This window comes from Cetorhinus maximus, chromosome 8 (assembly GCF_964194155.1).
Source record: "Cetorhinus maximus chromosome 8, sCetMax3.hap1.1, whole genome shotgun sequence".
Lineage (NCBI taxonomy): Eukaryota > Metazoa > Chordata > Chondrichthyes > Lamniformes > Cetorhinidae > Cetorhinus > Cetorhinus maximus.
In genome coordinates, this window is record NC_135886.1 from 41,381,567 (window position 1) to 41,406,212 (window position 24,646).

Genomic DNA, 24,646 nt, shown 5'->3' on the forward strand with positions numbered 1-24,646 from the left:
ATCATGGTATTGAAATATTTCAAATAAATGGCACAGTGCTTTTAAGTCCTGAGTAGACACTCGTGTGTGTGTTTCCTGTAGGTACTATATTGAAGACATGGTGAATGAAACATCCCACCTATTCATGTCCGTGCAGATATAAAAACAGGGAAAAGTGCAAATGTACAATTACCTGTCCACAGGACAAGTAGAATTTGTCATGTCTAGTACTCCGATTAAGGTAAAACCTCAAAGAATAGAGATAGAATTACAAGTGTTGGCCTCCATTGAGAGATAAAAGGACAACTATTTAATTTGTGCAACTGTTTTGTGTACACATGCATCTGAAACCCCATTCGTTTTGGAAAAATTGAATATGTAGTCGACAAATGATGCACTTTCATCTCCGTGGCCAGCAATATATTCCCGTTTTGTAGTGTTTCAATGGTAGACCTAGCCAGCAAGGAGTGTATGGTGACTGAACCAGACAACTCCTGGTGCAAGAAAATGATTGAAGGAGGTAATTCTTGTTCAGTTTTATTAGTATATTGGAAGGAAATGCCTAGGTCCCCTTATCTCTGATAAAATAATGTTCTGCTGCTAGTAAGACGGTACAATTGTAGACAATATTTGACTACACTGGTAAGGTGATTTTAGCTCATCTTCCACCTTGACCACTTGGAGAGAGTTGGGTTGGTTTGGTTACGAACAGTTTTTAAAATTTCTGGGTTCCAACATAAAACACATCCTTACACTGGAGTTTTTAAGAAGCTCTTTTAGTACAAAAATACTATCAGTGCAAACAGCACAACGTTAGAACCACATTGACCAGGTAGTGCATAGCCTATATAACAAAAGTAATGAAAGGAAATAATCTTATTAACAAAAAACACATTAACCAAACAGAGGCATTCTGTTTAGGTGACAAAAAAGACAATCTTTAACAAGACACACAGTCTGAAAAAATACATACGTCAGTTTAGCAAAACATACATGATAACGCTTATTTATTGCATCTTCCACAGATAAAATACCCTAGTACTAAACAAAAATGATTTTAAAAGATTATAACTATTGGGTTCAAACTAATTAAATTGATATTTATATTTAAATTAGTATTAGAGTCTATTAGACTAAAAACTTAAATCCATTTCCCAGTTGCCTTTTGCAATCATTGCATTAGGCTCATTACATATGTAGAAAAAAAAACTAAGACAGTTTGTGGAAGATCTCTTTCAGTTTAAGAATGTAACAGACAATTCAAAGACAAATACAGTTGGTAATGCACCTGGAGGGCGCTAACGCACTAATAACACCATTAGAGTCTGAAGCAAATAGTCAAAAAGTGCATAAATCAATTTCAGACTTTGTTTTTCTTTACGTTCCTTGTCTTTCTTCTGCCTTGCTATCAGTTATAGTTATGCATTGCCAACAAGTGATATTAAATAAATCTGCTTGACACCTTAAAGGAAGCCACACAAAATGTGACATTGGGATGGTAAAATACCAATATCACACGAGTAAATCATCCTCATTTCCTTTAGAATGTCACATCTGGAATCTATCAGGAACATCAATGGAAATTAAATAGCTCAAGAAAACCACAAATGTATTCAGTATTTCCTTGTGAATTTAATTGGGTGCAACCCCTTCCAGAGAAAGTGTATGTAAAGGTTTGAGATTAGCTGTCACATTAACAGTCTTTACAGTTTATTTATTACGTAGGTTTCATCATTTCTACCAATCAACAATCCTTTCTGCATTATCCTCCTTCAGCTCATGAATAGGCAAACAGGAAACTCTTCCCTATTTAAACGCTTGTATTGCTCAATACTGAATCACCAAGTAAACTAATTAGTGATTTAAAAAAACCTGAATGTCATTAAAGATTTTTTAAACTATCAGCTTTCTGCATTCACAGTAATTATTTTACCAGTGAGAATCTGCATTCAGATTTTCCAGCAACCGCCTGCAGAATCTGTTTGTGTTGAGCATGAATTATCAATATTTTATGGTAAAGCCCTGAAAATAATTTGCTATGTGAACAGTATGGGCATCTACTGTGTAAAGTAAGCACAGTATATATTAATTATCTGGCAAGGGTCTAATGGAAAATGGCAATTGGCAGTCAAGTCCTGTCTTGATAGGAGAAATCCATCACTGCGCTACTGTTGCACACTACATAATTGGATCCCCCTACAAATGTCATGGACGGTGGTGCAAATATAGATACTCGTTGCTCATTCCCCCCTCCTACCCATTTCACTGCTCACTGACGTTGGTCCCACATATTATAAATCATCATAAGGACACTTCTCCTACATCTCTGTGCTTTATATAGTGAATAGCATTGCTGACCAAAAAAAAAACACCAGGTCCAATCTTCAAATTTTGATCCATAGCTCTCCTGTAAAGCACCTTGGTACATTTTGTTATGTTAAAGGTGTTTTTATATATACATATATATGCAAGTTGTTGTTCTGAAGTGAAGAGTTTGGCAATATCTAGTGGAGATTGGCAACTAGCCTCAGCAATGTCAGGGTATAGTAGGGTAAAATTAATAAAGTATTTCCCACTCCTAATATCCATCCAGTACTCCTGTTGGAGGGTCACATGTGGACATTAAGTTAGAGAGGATTGGCCTCAGCTTTGATGCAACCTATACAGTCAAACCTTTGCAGTCCAGGCTCAAGCGAAACATTTAAACAATTGGTCAATTGCACAAGATAGTGGAGGGCACCTAATTGGAACTATACCCCAAGGAAGGAGTAAACATCTCTAGGAGAGGTCTAGAACGCTGGCAAGGGAAGAAAACATTTAGAACAAAAATCACACAGCATCAAGGGGAAAACAGATAAACACAACTAAAAGAAATGTAAAAAAAAAACAAGATTATAGCTATTTGAAACAAACAGTAGCAAAACTTATTTCTGGATTCAGGTTCCATGATTTAATCACATGTCAATATTACAAAGTCCCCTGTAATTGCCCTTCCCAGTTTTAAGCTCCAGGACTGGTACTTGTCAGTCTTCATTATGCCCAACAGCACATTCCATTGGTCAATCAGTTCCTGTTCAGGCTTGCTGCATAACTAAACTAACAGCCAATTCCAGCAGGCATCCCCAACTCTGAGAGTACCACCAGGACACATCAGAAACTTCCCCAAATTCTCTTCAAGAGACCTAGCAATAAAATAATTCTAAAATTATAGCAGTTAAGTCAAAACTACAACTGGATGTAAAATATCATAAAACTGTAATACTGCACATTTGTGGACTTAAGGAAGAATTTCCACTTATGGCTTAACCTACATTACTTAATGGCTGATGCATGGACTATCCAGTACCCAGTGTCAAATTTGCACTGAACTAAATTTAGTATGGGCTATACTTTGGAAAAGTTTGGCGGTGTAAAACTTTCTGGTATCATGCAGGTAGAAAACAAAATGCTGAATGCCAGAAATCTTAAATGAAACCAGAAAATGCAAAGCAGGCCCACTAGTGTCTGAAAAGTAGATGATGACATCCAGGGGCCTACAACAGGAATTTATTTATTTTCTCTCTTCAAATGCTGATGGGCCTGCTTATTTCCAATACCATCAGTTTCTGAATATAATAGTTATGTATTGATAGATATCATTATCAGTGCAGTAGCTGAGGTTGGAGTCTGCCAGCCAGTCACAAACCAATTGCTTGGAGATGCTGCTCTATTTATCTTGTTTCACTTGTGCTACCAATTGTTGAAACAATCCTCGTTAAAATGACTCCTAGAGAATAAAATTCCAGCATTTCCCTGTCTATCAGAATTCACTACTCATAGGGAAAAATAGTGAACATAGACAAGACCAAATCTTTTCAGAAAGTTGCTGCAACATAGAAATGGGAGAGAGGCAAGAAATAAATGTGGATTTTTCCTGTCTCCATTGAGAAGCAGAACAGAACGCAAAGTAGAACTAATAGGACCTATCAGTTCCCCATGGGAGTGTAACTAGTGATACCAAATTAACAATTTTCAATGCAAAGAGAAAACACAGATTTGGCAATTAAGGTCCAACCAGAGATTTCATTACTAATTAGAAAAGCATTAAAATAATTTCATGGCTTCCATTTATGGTAATATTTCACTCTTTAACAAAGTTTATGGCTATATTATTTCCCTCCAAAGGTCAACAATGATGTAAATAGAGTGCCTCAATAAAGGTTCCTCACTAATCTCAATTAACTCATTTGGTGAATTTTACCGCAGCAAGGAAGGAATGCCCCAATAAACAGCCCAAAATTATAAGCCTGCTATTGATGTCCTTAGAACAAATGTAAACACAGTTTGTGAAATGTTAGGTAAGGGGTCAGATTCTCCCAATCCTACATTTCAATCCCCAACAGGGAATTTACAAATGTGTCCTCAATAGAGTTTGGCAAGCAGGTGCAGCTGTCAGATACAGAAATGTGAAAGAAGTGACTTGAAAAACTTGAATGAAATTATTCATTAAAGAAAGAATTGCATTTATCTAAACACTTCATCATATTTCTGTGAAACCTCTCAAAGTGCTTCAAAGTCGTTTTGAAAGGCAGTTAATTACTAACTTCAAAAATGCCACAAAAGGAAGAGTTAATGGCTAGCCCTGTAAATGTATGCACATTTCTTAACTAAACACTTCGTGGAGCATGTTCCTTTATACTATGGATTGTTATATAGTATAAGCCACATTCATTGCAGCAGTTCATATAATTTCCATACCCTCTAATTATATAGACCAGCAAAATGGATGTATATTGTTGGGCTCAGCATGCTTAGTACCATTGGATAGTTATGTAAAAATTTGCTTTCTGGCCAAGGTTGCATCTACCAATTGGAGGTTTTAGTACTGTAACCAAGATCACAAATTACAACACAAAATTATTTATTGCAGTCAGTCAGTAGTGTTGTAAATGTTTACGATGTCCTACAATTTTCAGCTTTAATTATTATGGTTTTGTTCTGCTGACTTCAAATGAGTCAGCTGCAACAAGCCAAATGAAGAACAGAAAATTCAGAAGAGGAGTGTCCAGTTACAGATACTTTATGTTTCCTTGCGTACTTGCGCAGAACTATTTTGGTGAGAGTTCAATGGAGCCATGTTTGGTTTTGAGGGGTGGGGGTGCAAAATTAAGCTGTATACTGAATGTGCAATGTTTGTCAATACATGTCCTTGTAGATCTCCTGTAACAGTGGATGTAATGAAGTGTCTGCTTCTGTTTTCTTAATCTTCTGGACAAGCTGTGCATTCTCAGTCACTAGTTGGCGCAGGTCAGCCATTTTCTGGAGGAGCTTTGGGAAGAGGTACTGAGAGTCTGGGTGGTTACTTTGCAAGTGTAGGCTCAAGGCTTGGAGAATACTGTCTTGCATCTCTTCAATCTGCTTCACACTCATCAGCCCAGGACGGTCTACATTAAAAGCAAAAAAATGTTAAGGACCAGTTTTTTTTAAGCGTTTTTTTTGATCTGGACTGGTTGTTCAGTGGTGCTCAAGAATACAGCATTCTTCACCACCTTCATTTCGCTGTCATGGCCAGAATTTATTGCCCATCCCTAACTGCCATTTCAGAAGGCACCTAACAGTCAACCACATTGTTATAGGTCTGGAGTCATGTGTAGGCCAGACCAGGTAAGGACAGCAGATTTCCTTCCTGAAAGGATATTAGTGAATAAGATGGATTTTTACACCAATTGACAATGGTTTCATGGTCATCATTAGATTTTTAATTCCAGGTTTTTTATTGAATTCAAATTTCACTATGCCGTGGTGGGATTCGAATCTGGGTCCCTAGACCATCACCCTGGATACCCGGAGTACTAGTCCAGTGGCAATACCACTACGCCACCAGCTCCCCTCTTGACTCTCCTTCCCCTCCCACATCTTCCTTATTGGCAAACATTTGACTAAATCCAGAAAACGGTAGCACAGCCAGAGGGCGCTATGAACCTAGATTATAGGACAACTTTCTGAAGCTGGAAGTTAAAGCATCCTGGCACAAGAAAGCACAAACTGACTGTATTTTACATGTTATATTTGCTTGCCTTGATGGTAGTGCTGCAATATAACAAGGTGGGGCTAATGCCATTGAAGGAATTTAAAATCATGCCAGGTGATGGTGTTCTAAGAGCCTTCCTGAGGCAATAGCTCCACTAGCAGTGAATGTAAACTGCAGCTGATGGTGTCGCTAAGGTCTACTATTTTTAAAGACCCTGAGTAGGCTGACTCTTGGAATTCCTGTCCACGAGAAATACTATTTTTATTTCATTTCCCTCTTGAAAACCAAATATCAAGAGTGAGTGCGAGAGGAGGACCCTGGGACAGGCAGTCAGCAGTCCCTAGAGGAGAGTGCGAAAGGACCACCCTGGGATAGGCAGTCAGCAGCACTTAGAGGATCTAGCGTCCAATCTATGCTCAAGTAAGAGTAAGGGTAAAATAAAAGCAAAGGCCCATATTCTGTTTAGTTAAGATGTGCCTGCGGAGCTCAGTCACGTGATTTGCACATCCTGCGCTATGTGGGAAATCCTAGACGCTCCTGGCGGTCCAGATGACCATGTGTGCAGGAATTGCCTCCAACTGGAGCAACTTGAGCTCCGGGTTTTGGAGCTTGAGCGGCAGCTGGGGGCACTACGGTGCATTCACGAGGCTGAGAGGTTCGTGGATAGCACATTTCAGGATGTGGTCACCCCGCAGCTTAAGGAAGTGCAAGCAGAGAGGGAATGGGTGACCGCCAGACAGAGGAAGGGACCAGGCAGGTAGTGACGAATGCCCCAAATGCATCTTGCTCGCAAACCGTTTTTCGGCCTTGGAAAACGGTGAGAGTGATGGTTCCTCTGTGGAGGCCAACCAGAGCCAAGGCCATGGCACTGTGGGTGGTCCAACTTCTCAGGGCGGGAGGGAGAAGTGTGGAAGGGCAATAGTGGTAAGGGATTCATTACTGAGGGGAGTAGACAGGTGCTTCTGCTGCCGTAGACGTGACTCCAGGATGGTATGTTGCCTCCCGGGTGCCAGGGTCAAGGGTGTTACGGAACAGCTGCAGGACATTCTGAAGGGGGAGGGTGAACAGCCTGAGGTCCATGTTGGGACCAGTGGCATAGGAAGAAAGAGAAACGAGGTCCCGCAAGCAGACTTTAGGAAGTTAGGTAAGAAATTGAAAAGCAGAACTTCAAAGGTAGTAATCTCTGGATTACTGCCACGCAGTAGTGAGTATAGGAACAGAACGATAGAGCAGATGAATTTGTGGCTGGAGAGATGGTGCAGGAGGGAGGGCTTCAGCTTCCTGGGGCATTTGGACCGTTTCTGGGGCAGGTGGGACCTGTACAAGTTGGACGGCTTACATCTGAACAACAACGGGACCAATGTCCTCATGGGAAGGTTTGCCAATGCTGTTGGGGCGGATTTAAACTAAATTGGCAGGGGGATGGGATCCTGAAAAGTAGTTCAGAGGGGAGAGAAGCTGAGATAGGATTAGAAGTTAAAACGCTAGTGAATGAGTCTGGAAGGCAGAGGAAACATAGGCTGGATAAGAAAGAAGTGGGTTTAGCAAGGCTAAATGGAGTATATTTTAATGCAAGGAGCCTGAGGAATATGATAGATGAGCTGAGGGCACAGATAAGCACGTGGGAGTATGATATCATAGCTATAACCGAGACTTGGCTAAAAGGGCAGGATTGGCAGCTCAACGTTCCTGGTTATACGATATTCAGATGAGATACAGGGATAGAATGATGAGGAGGGGTTTGCAACATTGATCAAGGAATCAATTATAGCAGTGAGAAGGGATGATATCTTGGGAGGATCATCAAATTAAGCCATGTGGGTAGAATAAAAAACACAAAAGGGGCAAACACGTTGTTGGATGTGTACTATAGGCCCCCAAACAGTCAGGGGGAGATAGAGGATCAAATATATAATTAAATTTCAGAGAAGTGTAAAAATAATAAGGCAATAATAGTAGGGAATTTTAACTGCCCAAATATTAACTGGGGTAGTTTTAGTGTGCAAGATAGGGGGGGAGCAAAATTCTTAAGTTGCATCCAGGAGAACTTTTTTAGCCAGTACGTAGAAAGCCCAACGAGGGAGGGGGCAGTTCTGGACCTAATATTTGGAAATGAGCCAGGGCAGGTGGAAGGTGTATCAGTAGGGGAGCATTTTGGAGATAGTGACTTTAGGGTAGTTATGGAAAAGGATAAGGTTGGGTCAGGAATAAAAGTTCTAAACTGGGAAAAGGCTAATTTTACTAAGATGAGATGTAATTTTGCCCAAGTGGACTGGGAGCAGCAGTGGATTGTCAGTAGTGGGAGGTATTCAAGGAGGAAATAGCGAGAGTACAGGGCAAATATGTTCCCGAAAAGACAAAGCGGGTGGGGGGTGGGGGGGCAAGTCCGGAGAACCCTGGATGTCAAGAGACATAAAGGTTAGGATTAAGAAAAAAAAGAGAAGCTTATGGCAAATACCAAGGGCTCAATACGGCAGAGTCCTTAGAGGAGTATAAAAGGTACAGAGGGGGAACTTAAAAAGGAAATTAGGAAAGCTAAGAAAGTGCATGAGAAAGCATTGGTGGGTAGAATGAAGGAAAACCCAAAGGGGTTTTTTAAATATATAAAGAGCAAGAGACTAACTAGGGAAAGAGTTAGGGCCAATTAGGGACCAGAGGTAATCTGCGTGTGGACCCGGAAGACGTGGGTGCAATCCTCAATAAATACTTTGCGTCGGTCTTCAAAATGGAAAAAGACGACAGTTATAGACATCAGGGTGGAGGACTGAAATATTAGAGGAAAATAACATAGAGAGAGAGGGGAAGTACTAGCAGGTGTAGCTGCCTTAAAAGTGGATAAATCTGCAGGCCCGGATGAGATGCATCCCAGGCTGTTGAGAGAGGCAAGGAAGAGATATCAGGGGCCCTGGCAGTAATTTTCAAATCCTATCTGGCCAAAGGTGAGGTGCCAGAGGACTGCTAACATTGCCAATTATTAATAAAGGGAGGAAGGGGTAAACCAAGAAATTACAGGCCAGTCAGTCTAACCTTGGTGGTGGAGAAGTTACTAGAAAGAATTCTGAGGGACAGAGCATATCTGCACTTGGAGAGACACGGATCAATCAGAGATAGTCAGCATGGATTTGTTAAGGGAAGGTCGTGTTTGACAAATTAGATCAAATTTTTTGAGGAGGTAACCAGGAGTGTTGCTGAGGGTAATGCATTTGATGTGGTCTACATGGACTTTAGCAAGGCTTTTGATAAGGTCCCTCATGGCAGACTGGTTAAGAAAGAAAGAGCCCATGATATCCAAGGCAAAGTGGCATGCTGAATCCAAAATTAACTGAGAGGCAAGAAGCAGAGGGTGATGGTAGAGGGATGTTTCTGTGACTGGAAGTCTGTTTCCAGTGGGATTCCACAGAGCTTGGTACTGGGGCCCTTGCTGTTTGTGCTGTACATAAATGATTTGGACTTAAGTGTAGGGGATATGATCAAGAAGTTCGCAGATGACATGAAAATTGGTAGGGCGGTAAATAGTGAGGAGGATAGCCGTAAATTGCAGGAGGATATCAATGGGCTGGTCAGGTGGGCACAGCAGTGACAAATGGAATTCAACCCAGAAAAATGTGAGGTAATGCACTTGGGGAGGAAGAACAAGGCAAGGGATTACACTATGAATGGTAGGACCCTGGAAAGTACTGAAGATTAGAGGGACTTTGGTGTGCATATCCATAGATATATCCATAGAAGAATTTATATTTACTGCTAGCTGCACTGCGCCTCTGGCTATGTGAGAACATACCACTTACTGACGTGGTTCTCTGTGGTGATAGACATCACCACATTTTTATATGATAGCCAGAAGCAGGGCTGCGTCCAATAGTTTTGCTGAAACAAATTTATCATCAGCCTTCTTTTTAATAAACTGAACATTTAATGTCAGTACTGAGACTTTGTTTGCTGCAATAATCAGTGTTTACAGATCAGGATCTGTCCGACTCTCAGCTTTATGATGATGCTCTTACCCAAGAAATGTTTCAGTGTGGTTATGTTGCTTTAGGCTTGCATTTTCAACTATTTTAATATAATTTTTCACTTGTCAAATAGGTCTTGCATACTAAACAAGTAGGCTTGGCTCCTCTATAGACTAATATCAGAAGATTAACTTAAATTTGTCTATGAAGTTGGTGAAAAATACATTTACAAAACATGAGATTAATATTTTCCCCTAACGAATTTTCAAAATGCAATGAAATTTCACAAGTCAGGCAGCTTGTGGTTCATATCTACTGTGACAGTTAAGTAACTCTAAACCTCAAAGTCAAGCTCAAGGCTCAAGGGGTAAATAAATAACTTGCAGTTAAAAGTAAAGCTTTTAAGTTAACTACTCGTACAGTCATATGAAGCCCAAGATGCATTTTCTGGTCAGTTAATTGATCTCAACCAGTGCAGTACAATTGGCCTCTGTGCTCCTTATGGACAGGAAAGGGATAACCAGCCAGGATTCCCACGCAGAATTACTTTCCCGTGAAATAGGAAGAGGTGTTACTAGTGACTTCAAACTGGATCTAGGAAAGTTGGCCAGGGTTCCTGGTCCCAATAGATAATCTGTGACCCTGTTGGAAACAAGTTTGCTAGGGTAGGATAGGATCAAACTTAGTTGTGCTGCCTTTTGTAGTTGCATAGTCTTCTCATTCATTATCTGTGGTCATTCTTCATGTGTGACACTAAAGTGGCTGTAAAACTATACCCCATCCAGAACAAACGCTGAGAAAAGTGACAGGAAAAGCGGAAGGAAAAAAAATAGGAAAATTGCAAATGGTAATAGTGATGTGAAGGGAGTCATGAATGCAGATGCAGGCAGTGATGTTAAGAAAGGTAGGGATTTATAGGATGGAGAACGTGGCTGGGTCATAAGGGCTCAGGTGGAGAAAGTAGTATTTATAATAGGTCAAAAACAAAAGAAGGGGATGAGAGCAGAGCAACAGCCAGAATTTGAGCTTTAGGCAGTACAGGTAAAATAAAAACTAAAAGATGCAAAATGATTGTACCAGGAGAAGGAAATATGATACGTGGGTGAAACATTAAAACTGAAGATTAGGGTCTATGGTCCAAATAAATGTTCTTTATATAAATACATGGAGAATAAGGAACAAACTGAATGAAGTGTAGGTGCAAATCCAACTTGGAGGGTATGACATGGTAGTCATTATTGAGACATGGCTGCAAGATGGTTAGGACTGGGAACTAAATATGGCACGTTTTAAGGACTACAGGAAACATAGGGAAATAATAGAGGGAACAAGTAACCTTAGTGCTTAGAGTACAATTCAATCACTTCAATGATGAGAGGATATACTGAGAAGTAAGCTAGCATTGGAGATTTTATGGCTAGAATAAAAAAAAGAATTTAAGGTTGTAATGTTGGTTGTGTCTAGCTACCCTGTGGCAGCTTGAAGTGGTAGATTGTATAAATGCAAAAGTTAGACAAGCATTTGGCAAAGGCAGAGCGGTTTTAATGGGGGATTTTTAATTCTTATAAAGATTGGGAAAACCAGACATGCACATGTCAGAAAGGTAGTGAATTTCTTGAGTGCTTTCTGCTTAATATGTCCTAGAACCAACAAGAGGAAAAGGCCACATTATATTTAATGAGCAATGAGCCAGATTTAGTTAACAGACCTTAAGCATTTATCTAATTGCGATCTTATGATCAAATTCAACATTGTGCTTAAAAGGGAGAAATGTGAAACATTCATTAAGGTTCTTTTAACATTAACATTCATTAAGAACCAGGGGTCACAGTCTGAGGATACAGGGTAGACCATTTAGGACTGAGATAAAGAGAAATTTCTTCACCCAGGGAGTGGTGAGCCTGGGGAATTCACTACCACAGAAAGTGAGGCCAAAACGTTGTATGTTTTCAAGGAGTTAGATATAGCTCTTGGGGCGAAAGGGATCAAAGGATATGGGGAGAAAGCGGGAGCAGGCTATTGAGTTGGATGATCAGCCATGATCATAATGCATGGCGGAGCAGGCTCGAATGGCCGAATGGCCTACTCCTGCTCCTATTTTCTATGTTTCTAGATTTAGGTAAAGCTGACTGCGATGAGATAGAGTGCCCACACTACACTGGTCAAATCAGTTAATGAGTACTAACGACAGATGATCAGTGGCAGGGGTTCAAAAAGAGTTCAGTATGATACAGAATCAGTTTATACCATTAAGGGGCAATAACTCTACTTGACAAAAAGCCATGGACAACTAAAGAGGTAAGAGAACACAAAACAAGAAAAAGCATGCAAAAATGAAAAAAAAACCCAAGACAGATCCTGGCAAAAATATACAAGGTGACAAAACAGATAAGAGCTAACAGATAAGAGAACCATGACTTTATATTGGAAGACTGCATACATCACCGCTATGTAAGAATGGAGTGAGAAAAACCAGCACATTATAGGTCAGTTAGCCTAACATCTGTTGTTGGGAAATTACTAAGAGATACAGTTGAGGATGGGGTGACTGAACGCCTTGAACATTCAGCTGGTCAGAGAGCCCAATGGGTTTGTAACGAGTAGATCATACCTGATGACCCTGAATTAATTTTTTGAAGAGGTAACTAAAGTACTGGACAGGCAAAAGTTTATGGATGTCAACTATATGAACTTCCAGAAGGCATCTGACAAAGTCCTTCATAAGATACTGTAACTGTTAATTAAAGTTGAAGCCCATGCAATTGAAAAAATTGGAAACTGGTTGAGCGGCAGGAAACAGAGACTCGGGATAATGGGCAGATACTCTAATTGTCAGAATTACTAGTGCTGTCCGGGAAGGATCTGTGTTGGAGCCTCAACAATTCACTGTATTTATTACAGGCTTAAGATGATGGACTAGAAAGCCACATATCCAAATTTGCCAATGACAAACACAAAAATAGGTGGCAATGTAAGCAATGTAGGTGGAAGCATAAAATTACAAAGAGACATTGATCAATTAAATGAATGGGGAAACTATGCCAAATGGATTTTAATATAGGCAAAGGTGAGGTCATTCATTTTGGACCTAAAAGGACAAAACAGGGTATTTTCTAAATGGTGACAAGTTAGAATCAGCAGAGATCCAAGGAGACTTGGGGATCCATGTACATAGATTATTCAAATGAACACGAACAGGTACAGAAAATAATCAAAAATGCTAATGGAATGCTGGCTTTTAGAAAGCCCTGGTTAGGCCAAACCTTTTTTCAAAAAAAATTCATTCATAGGATGTGGGCATCGCTGGTTAGGTCATCATTTATTGCCCATCCCTACATTCCCTTGTGAAAGTGGTGAGCTGCCTTCTTGAACTGCTGCAGTCCATGTGGTGTAGGTACACCCACAGTGCTGTTAGGGAAGGAGTTCCAGGATTTTGACTCAGTGACAGTTAAGGAACAGCGAAATATTTCCAAGTCAGGATGGTGAGTGGCTTGGGGGGGAATTTCCAGGTGGTGTTCCCATGAGTGCTGCCTTTGTCCTTCTAGATGATAGTGGTCGTGGGTTTGGAAGGTGCTGTCTAAGAAGCCTTGGTAAGTTCCTACAGTGCGTCTTGTAGATGGTACACATTGCTGCCACTGCATGTCAGTGGCGGAGGGAGTGAATGTTTGTGGATGGGGTGCCAATCAAGTAGGCTGCTTTGTCCTGGATGGTGCAAGCATCTTGAGTGTTGTTGGAGCTGTACTCATCCAGGCAAGTGGGGAATATTCCATCACACTCCTGACTTCAGCCTTGTAGATGATGGACAGGCTTTGAGAGTCAGGTGGTGAGTTACTTGCCACAGGATTCCTAGCCTCTGACCTGATCTCGTAGCTAACGTATTTATATGGGTAGTCCAGTTCAGTTTCTGATCAATGGTAACCCCCCCACCCCAGGATGTTGATAGTGGGGGATTCAGCGATGGTAATGCCATTGAATGTCAAGGGGTGATGGTTAAACTCTCGCTTGTTGGAGATGATCATTGCCTGGTACTTGTGTGGCATGAATGTTGCTTGCCACTTGTCAGCTCAAGCATAGGTATTGTCCAGGTCTTGCTGCATTTGGACATGGACTGCTTCAGTATCTGAGGAGTCGTGAATGGTGCTGAACATTGGATTACGGTAAGCAGTCTGGCATCACATCTAAGGAAGGATATACTGAGCTTGGAGAGAGTCCAGCATAGATTTACCAGAATGATACCTGGACTCCAAGGTTATGAGGAAATGATGCAAACTAAGGTTACTCGCTGGAATTCAGAAAGTTAAGGGTGATTTGTTCGATGTTTTCAAGATATTAATGGAGAACCGACAGAGAAGGTAAAAAGAAATTATTTCCATTGGGCTGAAAAGTCTAATCAAAATATTAGAGCTAGATATTTCAGGAATGAAATTAGGAATCGCATCTATACACAAGATGGTAGAAGTTTGAAACTCTCTTCTGCAAATCAATTGCAAATTTTAAATCTGAGATTGAGAGATTTTTGTTATCCAAAGTTATTAAGGGAAAGGGGGTAGAGGCCCATACGGTGTCAGGTTGCAGATCAGCCATGATCTCACTGAATGCTCAAGGAGATATACAGCCTACTCATATCTATGTAGGTAGAAGCAGTGATGTGAAGGGAATGGCAGGTGGTGGCAGTCACATTAAAGATGTCAGTGCTTGGAGATGACAGCAGTTAATAAAGCATATGGGACATTAGAAGCATAGAGTACAAAAGCACAATATACAAAACACTGGTTCTTTCCCAGCTGCAGCTCTGTGTCCTATTCTGAACAATACACTTCAGGAAGGACATGAAGGCTTTACACAAGGTATGGAAAAGATTTACTAGAATGGTTCCAGGGATGAGGGATAGACTGAAGAAGCTGGGGTTGTTCTCCTTACAACAGAAAAGGCTAAGTGGGAATTTAACAGAAGTATTTAAAATCATGAAGGGTTTAGATAAATAGATCTCTTTGAAACCTATAAAATTGCATGACAGGGTAGACGCAGAGAGGTGTTTCCTGGAGATTCTAGAACGGGGGGTCATAGTCTCAGCCACTTGGACTGAGATGAGAAATTTCTTCCCTCAGTTGTGAATCTTTCGAATCTCTACACCAAAGGGTTGTGGATGCTCAGTTGATGAGTATATTAAAGGCTGAGATCAATTAATTTTGAGGCACTGAGGAAATCAAGGGATATGAGATAGGGCAGGAAAGTGAGATCGATGTACAATTTTAGTGAATGATGGAGCAGGCTCAAGGGGCCTTATGGCCCACTCATATTTCTTATGTTGTAAGAGAAACAGTTTCTAATGGCCAAAATACTGATAACCAGAAGGCACAGATTTGAGGTGATTGGCAAAAGAACCAGAGGTGACATTGAAAAATTTTCTTTGTTTACACAATGAACAATTAGGATTTGGAATGCACTGCCTGACCCTCAAAAGGGAATTGGCTAAATACTTGAAGGACAAAAATAATTCAGGAATGTGGGGAAAGAGTGGGAAGTGGAAATAACTGATTGCTCTTCGAGAAAGCCATTGCAGACTCTATTCCATGATTCTATGAAGTGAAGGGAGTTAGTACTTGCACAGATTATTATTTCCTTACCTCCACATAAAATAATGGCAGCCACAAAAAGAGCCAAGTCACTATCATCCAGTTCCAAGGCATTGAATTTCACCGCAAACTCAAACTTGGGTTCCATAATTTCGCTAAATGGTTTGCGCAGGCTTCTCAAGAATTCCCGAGTCACAAATCCATTTCCATTAGCCACAAGAAGACCATCCTTATTCATAATTGATGCCAACATGGCAAAAATGGCTTCATGTACACCGTATTTTAGTAATGTCACCTGGTCATTCAGGTACAGCTTTAAGAATTCAGGGATGCACTTGGCAAATTCAGTGAGTTCTCGGACTGTTTCAACAGTTGTACACTGGCAACGATGGAAGACATGAACAGCGATCTCTTTGTTTGGAATTCCATTTACTGATTGTTTCCAAACTAGGTTTTTCTCAGCCTGCCAAAGAGTCTCCATGTCGTGAATAACAAAAGGCTGCATTCAGGAGAGAAAATAGAAAAATTAGAATTTGCTTGGAGGACCAGATTTATGTTTACTACCATCCAAACCAGTTACAGGTACAATACCCAAACTTCAGCTGTCCGAAAAGCAGAATTGTCTGAAAAATAGGACAATTTTGAAATGGGGTGCTGGTCTAGTTCCAGGGTCTGCATTAGTTTCAAGCACTGCACAGGTATGATGTCCAAAATCCAGGAAAATCCAAAATCCAACATGGTCTCAGTGCTGGATTTTGGCCATCGGACCTGCAGAAAAATTGCCTAGATTTTTTTAAATGATCAGGATATAACCACAAGCACAATCAAATAGGAAAACTTTCTATAGTTCTAACACTATACATAATCAATTAAAAAGCCAGGAATGCAACAATTGCCATTAAGTTTTGGAATTAGTAATATCCTATTTTATTCAGCCAGCCAGGAGTGAGTGAGGAATCTACTGGCCAGTATAAACACAAACACTTTTAAATTCACTGTTGCCAACTTCACTTCCCTCATGGGAGAAATGCTACATAGCACTTGTTGCAAACTGAAATTAATGGGAGACATGCCTCCTTCATTCTCCACTCTCCAGATGCATGTGCTTTCTCATTATCACAATCTTTGTATCACAATGGTCTCTCTGTCATGCATTCAGTCATGCATGATTTGTATCTTTCAATTGCGCATGCGCTCTCAGATTCACATGCTTGCGTGCCTTCTGAGTCACTTGTGCTCTTTTGCGTCTTTTTTTTGTCTTGGACTTCCACTTTCTCTCAACTATAATTTCAATTTAATTTTTTTTCACAAGAAGGTCAAAGGTGCTTCTGCAAACTGGATGCCAAGGAGAGGTGACCAATTATTTTGTCAAAATAGTTGATTTTTAATGAGACGGAGAAGCAGAGGGTTTTACGAAATGAATTTTCAGACAGTAGAACCTAGGCTTTTGGCAGATTCTGCCAGCAGTCAATGACATGGGGGTGGGGGTTGCAAATGAAGATGGAATTGGCAATGGGAAGTTCAATGGGGATATGTAGCAAGGAAAATGCAGAGGGCAGTATGGGGTGAAGCACCAAAGGAATTTTAGTACAAAGGCAATGATTTTAATCTCAAAATATGGTCAGCCAGTCTAAAGTCCACCGAATTGAAACTCCCTATTCACAATTCCAGATCTGAAACAAAAACAAAAATACCTGAAAAAACTCAGCAGGTCTGGCAGCATCTGTGGAGAGGAGCACAGTTAACGTTTCAAGTCCGCATGACTCTTCAACAGAACTGACACACTTCCCTTGCAGTCAGAAGACTTACACGGTACCATTTATAGCCACCAGATGTCGCTGCTGCACATCAATTGTAAATGTTTAAAATTACAGTAAAACCATTATCCAACATGCACAGGGGATGGGTGGTGCACTTTAATCAAAAATGCTGGTTAAAGGAGAGTTTCATTTACCAATGGAATACAGTGCAATACTTATAGCATGAACTAATACGCAAGTACGCAGGAAGTACAATATTCTTTTTACTTCTAATCTTCAACAGTACATTAAATCATAAAGTATAAGATAATACAGTATACGTGTACAGGTTCCGGATAACTTCATAATTGCTTCCAGTTGATAAAATGACGATTTGTATTAGGGAAGCATCAAAAATTCCGGTTAATGGAGAATTCTGGTTGAGAGTGCCAGATAACAAAGATTACTGTGTATTACTGAACAAAAGACATGTCGAATTTTTGTTTTTGTTTTCGATTTCCTGCATCCGCAGTTTTTTGCCTTTATATAAGAGACATGTCGAACTCTTCATCTCACACTCATCAAGATACTTCGCAAAAATACCAGTATAAAGGGAGAACAACTATTTATACTGCATGTGCAAGAGATTGGCTGGCAAGTGGAGTCTGATTGGTAGAGGTATTGCCATGACGAATACACCAGTGAAGGTGATGGACAATTAACTGCCAAGCACTGTTTGAAATTTAAACCAGGCAACCTGACCCTGATTGGTTAAGGCATTGGCCTGAGGAATGAGTCAGTGAATGGCTGTCACTTATTTTGTTTAGCTGAAACAGGCGCAACAATAGAGTCATAGAGTTTTAAAGCATGGAAAGCAGCCCTTTGGCCCATCGTATCTGCGCCAGTCATCAAGCACCTATCTACTCTAATCCCATTTTCCAGCACTTGGCCTGTAGCCTTGTATGCTATGGCATTTCAAATGTTCATCTAAATACTTATATGTTGTGAAGTTTCCCGCCTCTACCACCCTTTCAGGCAGTAAGTTTCAGATACCAATCCCCACCCTCTGGGTGAAAAAAGTTTTCCTCAAATCCCCTCAATTTCCCACCACTTAACTTAAATCTATGCCCCCTGGTTATTGATCCCTCCACTAAGGGGAAAGGTTTCTTCCCATCTACCCTTTCCATGCCCCCCTCAGCCTTCTTTGCTTAAAGGAAAACAACCCCAGCCTATCTAGTTTCTCTTTATATCCGAAATGCTACAGCCCAGGCAACATCCTGGTGAATCTCCTCTGCACCCTTTCCAGTACAATCACATCCTTGTGTGTACATGTTCTTTCTGTCTGCAAAGAACAGGGCCTTGTGTATTAATATATGTAACTTCCAGTGCATGCAAATGCGCCACACTGCAAGCCTGACTGACAATCTTAAATTGGTTGTCAGCGTAATTCTTAGCACATTGAGGATTATTTAGCAAATGTCTAATTATGGATCCACATCTAATGTTGGATACTGTGTTTTGAGTTTTGCAAGCATGGTCTGGTTTGGTACGATCTGTACCCTGCCCGTTGTGAACAGCGGCTGGGACGTGTTTGATATGATCCGCCAGTCTTTAGGGCGTATGACATCCATACCTAGCATCACACTGGCGCTGAAATTCATATACCACATTACTCATTTGTGTGATAGGCAGAACATCTTTTTGGCTTGATGGCAACATCCTGTTAGTGGCGAGGACCATTCGTGTTACTACAGCATAGTAGCAACGTGAAACAGCTAGCTTCATCTGTTGCTCAAATTTTTCAGATACCTTGGAAGGACAAGGTAATCTGAAGTAGACTGGGCACTTTTCAGGGCCAAAAGTGACAGCCTTAGGCTCATTCATGAGTTTGGGTGATATACAGCGCAAAATGATCTGAGCAGGGTAACCATTATCCTGCAGGGTGCCTTTAATGCACCCTATTTCAGCATCAAGTTTGCATGGTGAGCAAATGGCTCGGCCCTATTTACAAGGTTACTAATAAGACCAATCTTATAGTGTATGGAACTGTAAGAATCCCAATACGTATACTGGCCAGTGAAAGTAGTCTTGCGGTAGACCGTGGTAGAGAACTCCCAGGCAGATTTCTCAACCAGTACATCAAGAAAGGGGAGTTTATTTGACTGCTCCATTTCAAAGGTGAATTTGAGCTCATTAAGACTTGCAAGACATCCTCAGGGCAATGCCTTGACCAATCAGAGTTAAGCTGTCTGGTTTAAATTTCAAACAATGCTTGGTAGTTAACTGTCAGTCGCCATCACTGGTGTATTCTCCATGGCAATGCCTCTACCAGAGTCCACTTACTCAGCACTCTTTTCATATACAGTATAAATTGTTCTTTCCCCTTTTATTGGTATTCTTGAAGTGTCCTGATGAGTATAAGACAAAAAGCTTCAATGTCTCTTTTTTCAGCAAAACTCAAGTTCGGTGCTACCAAACGACTAAAAGTCTATAATACATCCTGACATCTTAGGTTCCGAACTCTGAACGGTAGAGTATTGAAAGTATATGAATATCCAATGGCAAATTGATTGATACTGGAAACTAACTCCAAAAGGGAAAAATAAGTATATTTGGTATGATGATTTTGCCAAATCATAGTTATATTTAGTCTAACCTTTAAGTGAAACTCAATCTTTTAAAACTTTAAGCAGAAAGAACCCCCACCCCACCACCCCCCAAGTATCACGTATCACAGAATGGTTACAGCACAGGAGATCATTTGGCCCATCGTTTCCGTGCTAGCTCACTGAGGCAGTAATTCATTTAGTGCTACTCCTCTGCCTTTGTCAGTTTAAAAAAAAACATATTTCATTCATTAACTCTAGCACAGGGATTATATTGGCTATTGCCAAGTCAGGATCAAAGAAAAAATATGAATGTGTGCATTATATGCAACAGTGCCAATACTTTTCCAGAACTTGTTCAGTGAAGGTCAGTCCTCAGCTAGTCAGTGCACATAACCATGGGGTACTACCCTGCCAGTTTCAACAAAACTAAAACATGTACAGACCACAGTACACATCAGAGTGGTTCTGATTTGTACCTTGTCAGGAAGCAATATTAATGTCTATAATGTTACTGGAAATTATTTTTTAAGAGAAGAGTTTTAGTGGGGTGTGTGATTTAATTGGATTAAAGCCAGTTAGTCTGGGTGCTTTGAATATAGTAGTTTTGATATATTAATTAGATAAACATAAGGAAGGTAAAAGGTAAAGTGTAAATTTGCATTTGTTAAAAGAAACCATTCAAGACTACGGATGAAATCTTACACCTAGCTAGAAGGTGCCAAGCATTGTGTTTATATTTTTTCAGCTTACTAATAAAATTGGTGGGATGAAAGTATGATATTGTTAGAAGAAGTATAGTTAAAGCCTAGTGATACAATGGAAAATTTACATTCAATGAGAAAGATATGTATAAAGGAGAAAGGAGATTGTGTGTAAGGTAGAAGCATTTTAAGATCCAAAAAGTGTGAGAAGCCTCCAGCCTGTAAGCCACAAGCTGCTGTCTGCAAGGACCCAGAGCTGAAAGAAACTCATTTTGAGTGTCACTGTCCAGGGTGTGCTCTGCCAGGCGTCTCTTTAAATTTAAGGTTTATTATTGCCTTAACGGGGGTGTAACTGAGAGTCAGATTAATTAGGGGATTTTTGTAGTCTTTATAGTAGTAATTTTGTAAACGTATGTGTGTGTTTACAATCTTTGTACTAATAAATGTTTCATTTAGTTTTATAAAAAGCTTCGAGACTCAGTGGTCTTATTACTACTGAATTCAAAGCCTGCATCTCGAAACATGCTAACTGAAAAAATGGGTTATGACAGTTGCTTCAAGTTTCCATCTGGGATTTGAACAACTCAGCCTTTACCATCAGCTGTGACATCATAATTGTGGACTCTTTGCGGGATATTTTTGAAATTCCTTGATTTTTTGGATTGCTGAATCTTAAAGTTACAAGTATGAGAAGCACTTTGAATTCAGGAGTGGGTGTGGGGCTTTTTTTTAAAAATGTGGTGAGACTGCAAGATGGCTTTGGTAATTGCTAAGACTTGTCTGGGAGTAGAGGATACAACTCTGACTGGGTTACCAAAAGTATCCAAGAGTAAGTTAACAGAGTTGGCACATAAAAGCAGATATAATTGAAGTGATAGCACAGCATTTGAAGTTGGAAGTGATTTTTGACACTAGTGCGTCACAGCTGGAGGTAATGCGACTTCGGTTTGAAATAAAGAAGCTTGAGCTTGAATAAGCAAAGGAAATGAAAAAACGAACTATAGGCAGCAGAAAAAGGGGAAAAGGAAGATTGTTTCAAAAAGAAATGGAAATGCAAAAACTTGATCTCCAGAGGGAAAAGTTAGCTATGGAAGAGAGAACTAAGGAAAGATACAGAGAATATTGGCTTAAAAGGTTGGAAGTTAAAAAAAAAAAGGCCTCAGATTCTGAGGAAAGTTATGAGGAAAAAACCTCTAACCTAAAACCCAATGGGGAGATGTTTAAGTTTGTACATGCTCTTTCACGGTTTGAGGAAAAAGATATTGAAGCATTCTTTATTTCATTTGAGCAGATAGCTAAACAGATGAGATGGCCACAGGAGAACTAGACATTATTGTTACAATAATCCAGGGTGGTGGGTAGGGCACATGAGGTATATGCCTCGCTATCAGAAGAAATGTCAGTGAATTATGGTATGGTTAAAAAGGCTATTTTGAGTGCACATGAGTTGGTTCCTGAGGCATACAGGCAGAAATTTAGGAATAAGAGAAAACAGCCTGGGCAAACTTACACTGAGCTTGAAAGAGTAAAACAAAGTAATTTTGACCGGTGGATATCGGCATTAAAAATAGAGACAACTTTTGCAGCTCTTAGAGAAGTAACTCTTTTGAAAGAATTTAAAGATTCAATCCCTTCAATTTAAAGATTTAGTGGTGAGAACTCATGTAGAGGAACAGAGGGTTCAAACGGTAAGACAAGCAGCAGAGATAGCTGATGATTATGAGTTAGTGCATAGAGCTAAACCTTTTTCTCAATCACCCCTTCAAATCCGAAAAGAATAGAAAGCGGGAAGGTGAAAAGAAGATAGATAGTCAGGGAAGAGAAGGAGTAGCTGGAAATTCCCAGGAAGTTTTTTCCTCAGAATAAAAAGGAAGGTGCTGAGGGTAGAAGTGATATTCGAAAGTTGAGGCGTTTTCATCGTGATAAAGTGGGGCACACAAAGTCAGTGTGTTGAAAATTGCAGGGAAAATCTGTTGGAGTTATTGGGGTGCAGAAAAGTTCTGGAAGTAAAAGTACTGTGGGTTCTGAGGTTCAGGGACAGGAGAAACCAGTGGTTTGTATACAAGTAAAACGGAGTATCAGTGATAGGTGAAGAAGTGGGGATGTGTTCATAGTTTACCCAAGGGAATTCTGAAGAGCAGGTTGCAGAAATGTTTAAAGATTTTGTGTGTGAAGGGAAAGTCTTTCCATGTGTACTGGGTGGAGTAGGTAAAGATGTTAAAAATTTAAGAGACACAGGGGATAGTCAAGACTTAATGTTGTGGGATAGTAATATTTGTTGTTCAGAGGGAGTATTGCAGGAACAAGTGATAATAAGTGGGGTTCATGGAGATGCTAAATCTATTCACCTGTGGAAGGTAAATTTAAAGAGTAAGTGGAAAACTGACAAAGTGTTGGGGGTGGTGGAAAAATTGCCCATTGCAGGGATTCAATTTATTCTAGGAAATGATGTAGCTGGGTCACAAATGTGGGTGATGCTAAGGTAATTGAGCAGCCTGTAGAAGTATTTTCAACAGAGGTGTCACAAGAGGAGCATCCTGGATTGTTTCCAGATTGTCTAATAACGAGATCACAGGCACACAGGTTGAAGCAAGAAAAACAAGAAGGTCAGGCAGTTCAAAGGCAGGAAGAAGGTATTGAAATCCAATTAGCAGGCAGTGTTTGATACTCTTTCGAGTTATCAACAGTCACAGATTGCAACTCTTTTGAGTACAATCACAGTTCTTGGTTTTCCAGGAGTGGGACATGAACCCACAACCCTCTGATTCAAAGGCGAGGGTGCTATGAACTGAGCCACAGCTGACACCTAACGTTGTTCAGAAAGACACAGGAGAACACCATTCAGCTGAAGTGTTTAACTCAAGACAGTTAATTGAGTTGCAGAAAAAGGATTTGTAATTAAATAGTTATATCAGACAGCTTACTCAGAAACAGAGGCAAAATATATTTTAATGAAAAATTGGAGGCCGGATCATGTCTCAGCAAATGAAAGCTGGTGGGGAGGTACATCAGATTGTTATCCCATTAGGGTAGAGAAATGAGATTCTGAGGATTGCTCATGAAATTCCAATGGGGGGACATTTAGGAATTAGAAAGGAACAGGCAAAAGTACAGAAACATTTTTGTTGTCCAGGATTGTATAGGTATGTAAATCAAATTCTGTAGAACATGTTACACATGTCAGGTGATAGGGAAACCACGAGCGATGATTAAGTCAGCATCTTTAATCCCAATACCAGCATTTGAAGAATCTTTTACTAGGGTCATGATTGATTGTGTTGGACCCCTCCCTAAGACTAAAGTGGAAATCAGTACGTACTGACAATAATGGATGTGTCTACCAGGTTTCCTGAAGTGATATCTTTAAGAAAAATTACAACTAAGATGACTGTGGAAGAGTTAACTAAATTTTTTACAAGACATGGTTTGCCCAAGGAAATGCAATCAGATCAGGGTTTAAATTTCATGTCATAGCTGTTTAAGGAAGTAATGAACAGTTTGGGGATAAAACAGTTTAAGTCAACAGCTTATCATCCGGAGTCACAAGCAAAGAGCTTTGGAAAGATGGCATCAAACGTTAAAAACCATGATGAGAGGATATTGTTAGGGTTATCCACAGGATTGGGATAGGGGAATTCCATTTGTTATTTGCTTTTAGAGACTTTCTTAATGCATCAACTGGTTTGAGTCCTTTAGAGTTAGTTTATAGTCATGAAGTAAAGGGACCACTGAAATTGATTTATGAGAAACTGGTGGGTCAAAATCCAGAAACTACTCTCCCGGATTATGTATCAAACTTCAGAGAGAGATTAGCCAGAACGTGTGAGTTGGTTAGGGAACATTCAAAGATATCACAGCAAGTGATAAAAGTGAAGGCAGATAAGAAAGTTAAAGCTCGCCATTTTATTGCTGGAGAAAAAGCACTAGTTCTGTGACCAGTAATGAGTAACTCCTTAAAGGCAAGGTTTAGTAGGCCTTACAGGATTGAAAAAAAATTGAGTGAAGTAAATTATTTAATAAATACTCCAGATAGAACAAAGAAGAGGGTGTGTCAAGTAACTGTGCTTAAAAAGTACTTT

At 40.1% G+C, this 24,646-nt stretch overlaps 1 protein-coding gene across 1 annotated transcript in view; it reads right to left on the reverse strand.

Moving 5' to 3' along the window:
- Window positions 1-1,591: 1,591 nt before the first annotated feature.
- The window catches only part of LOC144683574 (peroxisome proliferator-activated receptor delta-like), an 86,431-nt gene continuing 63,376 nt past the window's right edge, over window positions 1,592-24,646 (reverse strand). The window contains exons 6-7 of the mRNA XM_078546725.1: window positions 15,570-16,017; window positions 1,592-5,402 (exon numbers count right to left, since the gene is read on the reverse strand). Of these exons, the coding sequence (XP_078402851.1) occupies window positions 5,155-5,402; window positions 15,570-16,017 (696 nt within the window). The 3' untranslated portion in view covers window positions 1,592-5,154. The remainder of the gene's footprint in view (window positions 5,403-15,569; window positions 16,018-24,646) is intronic.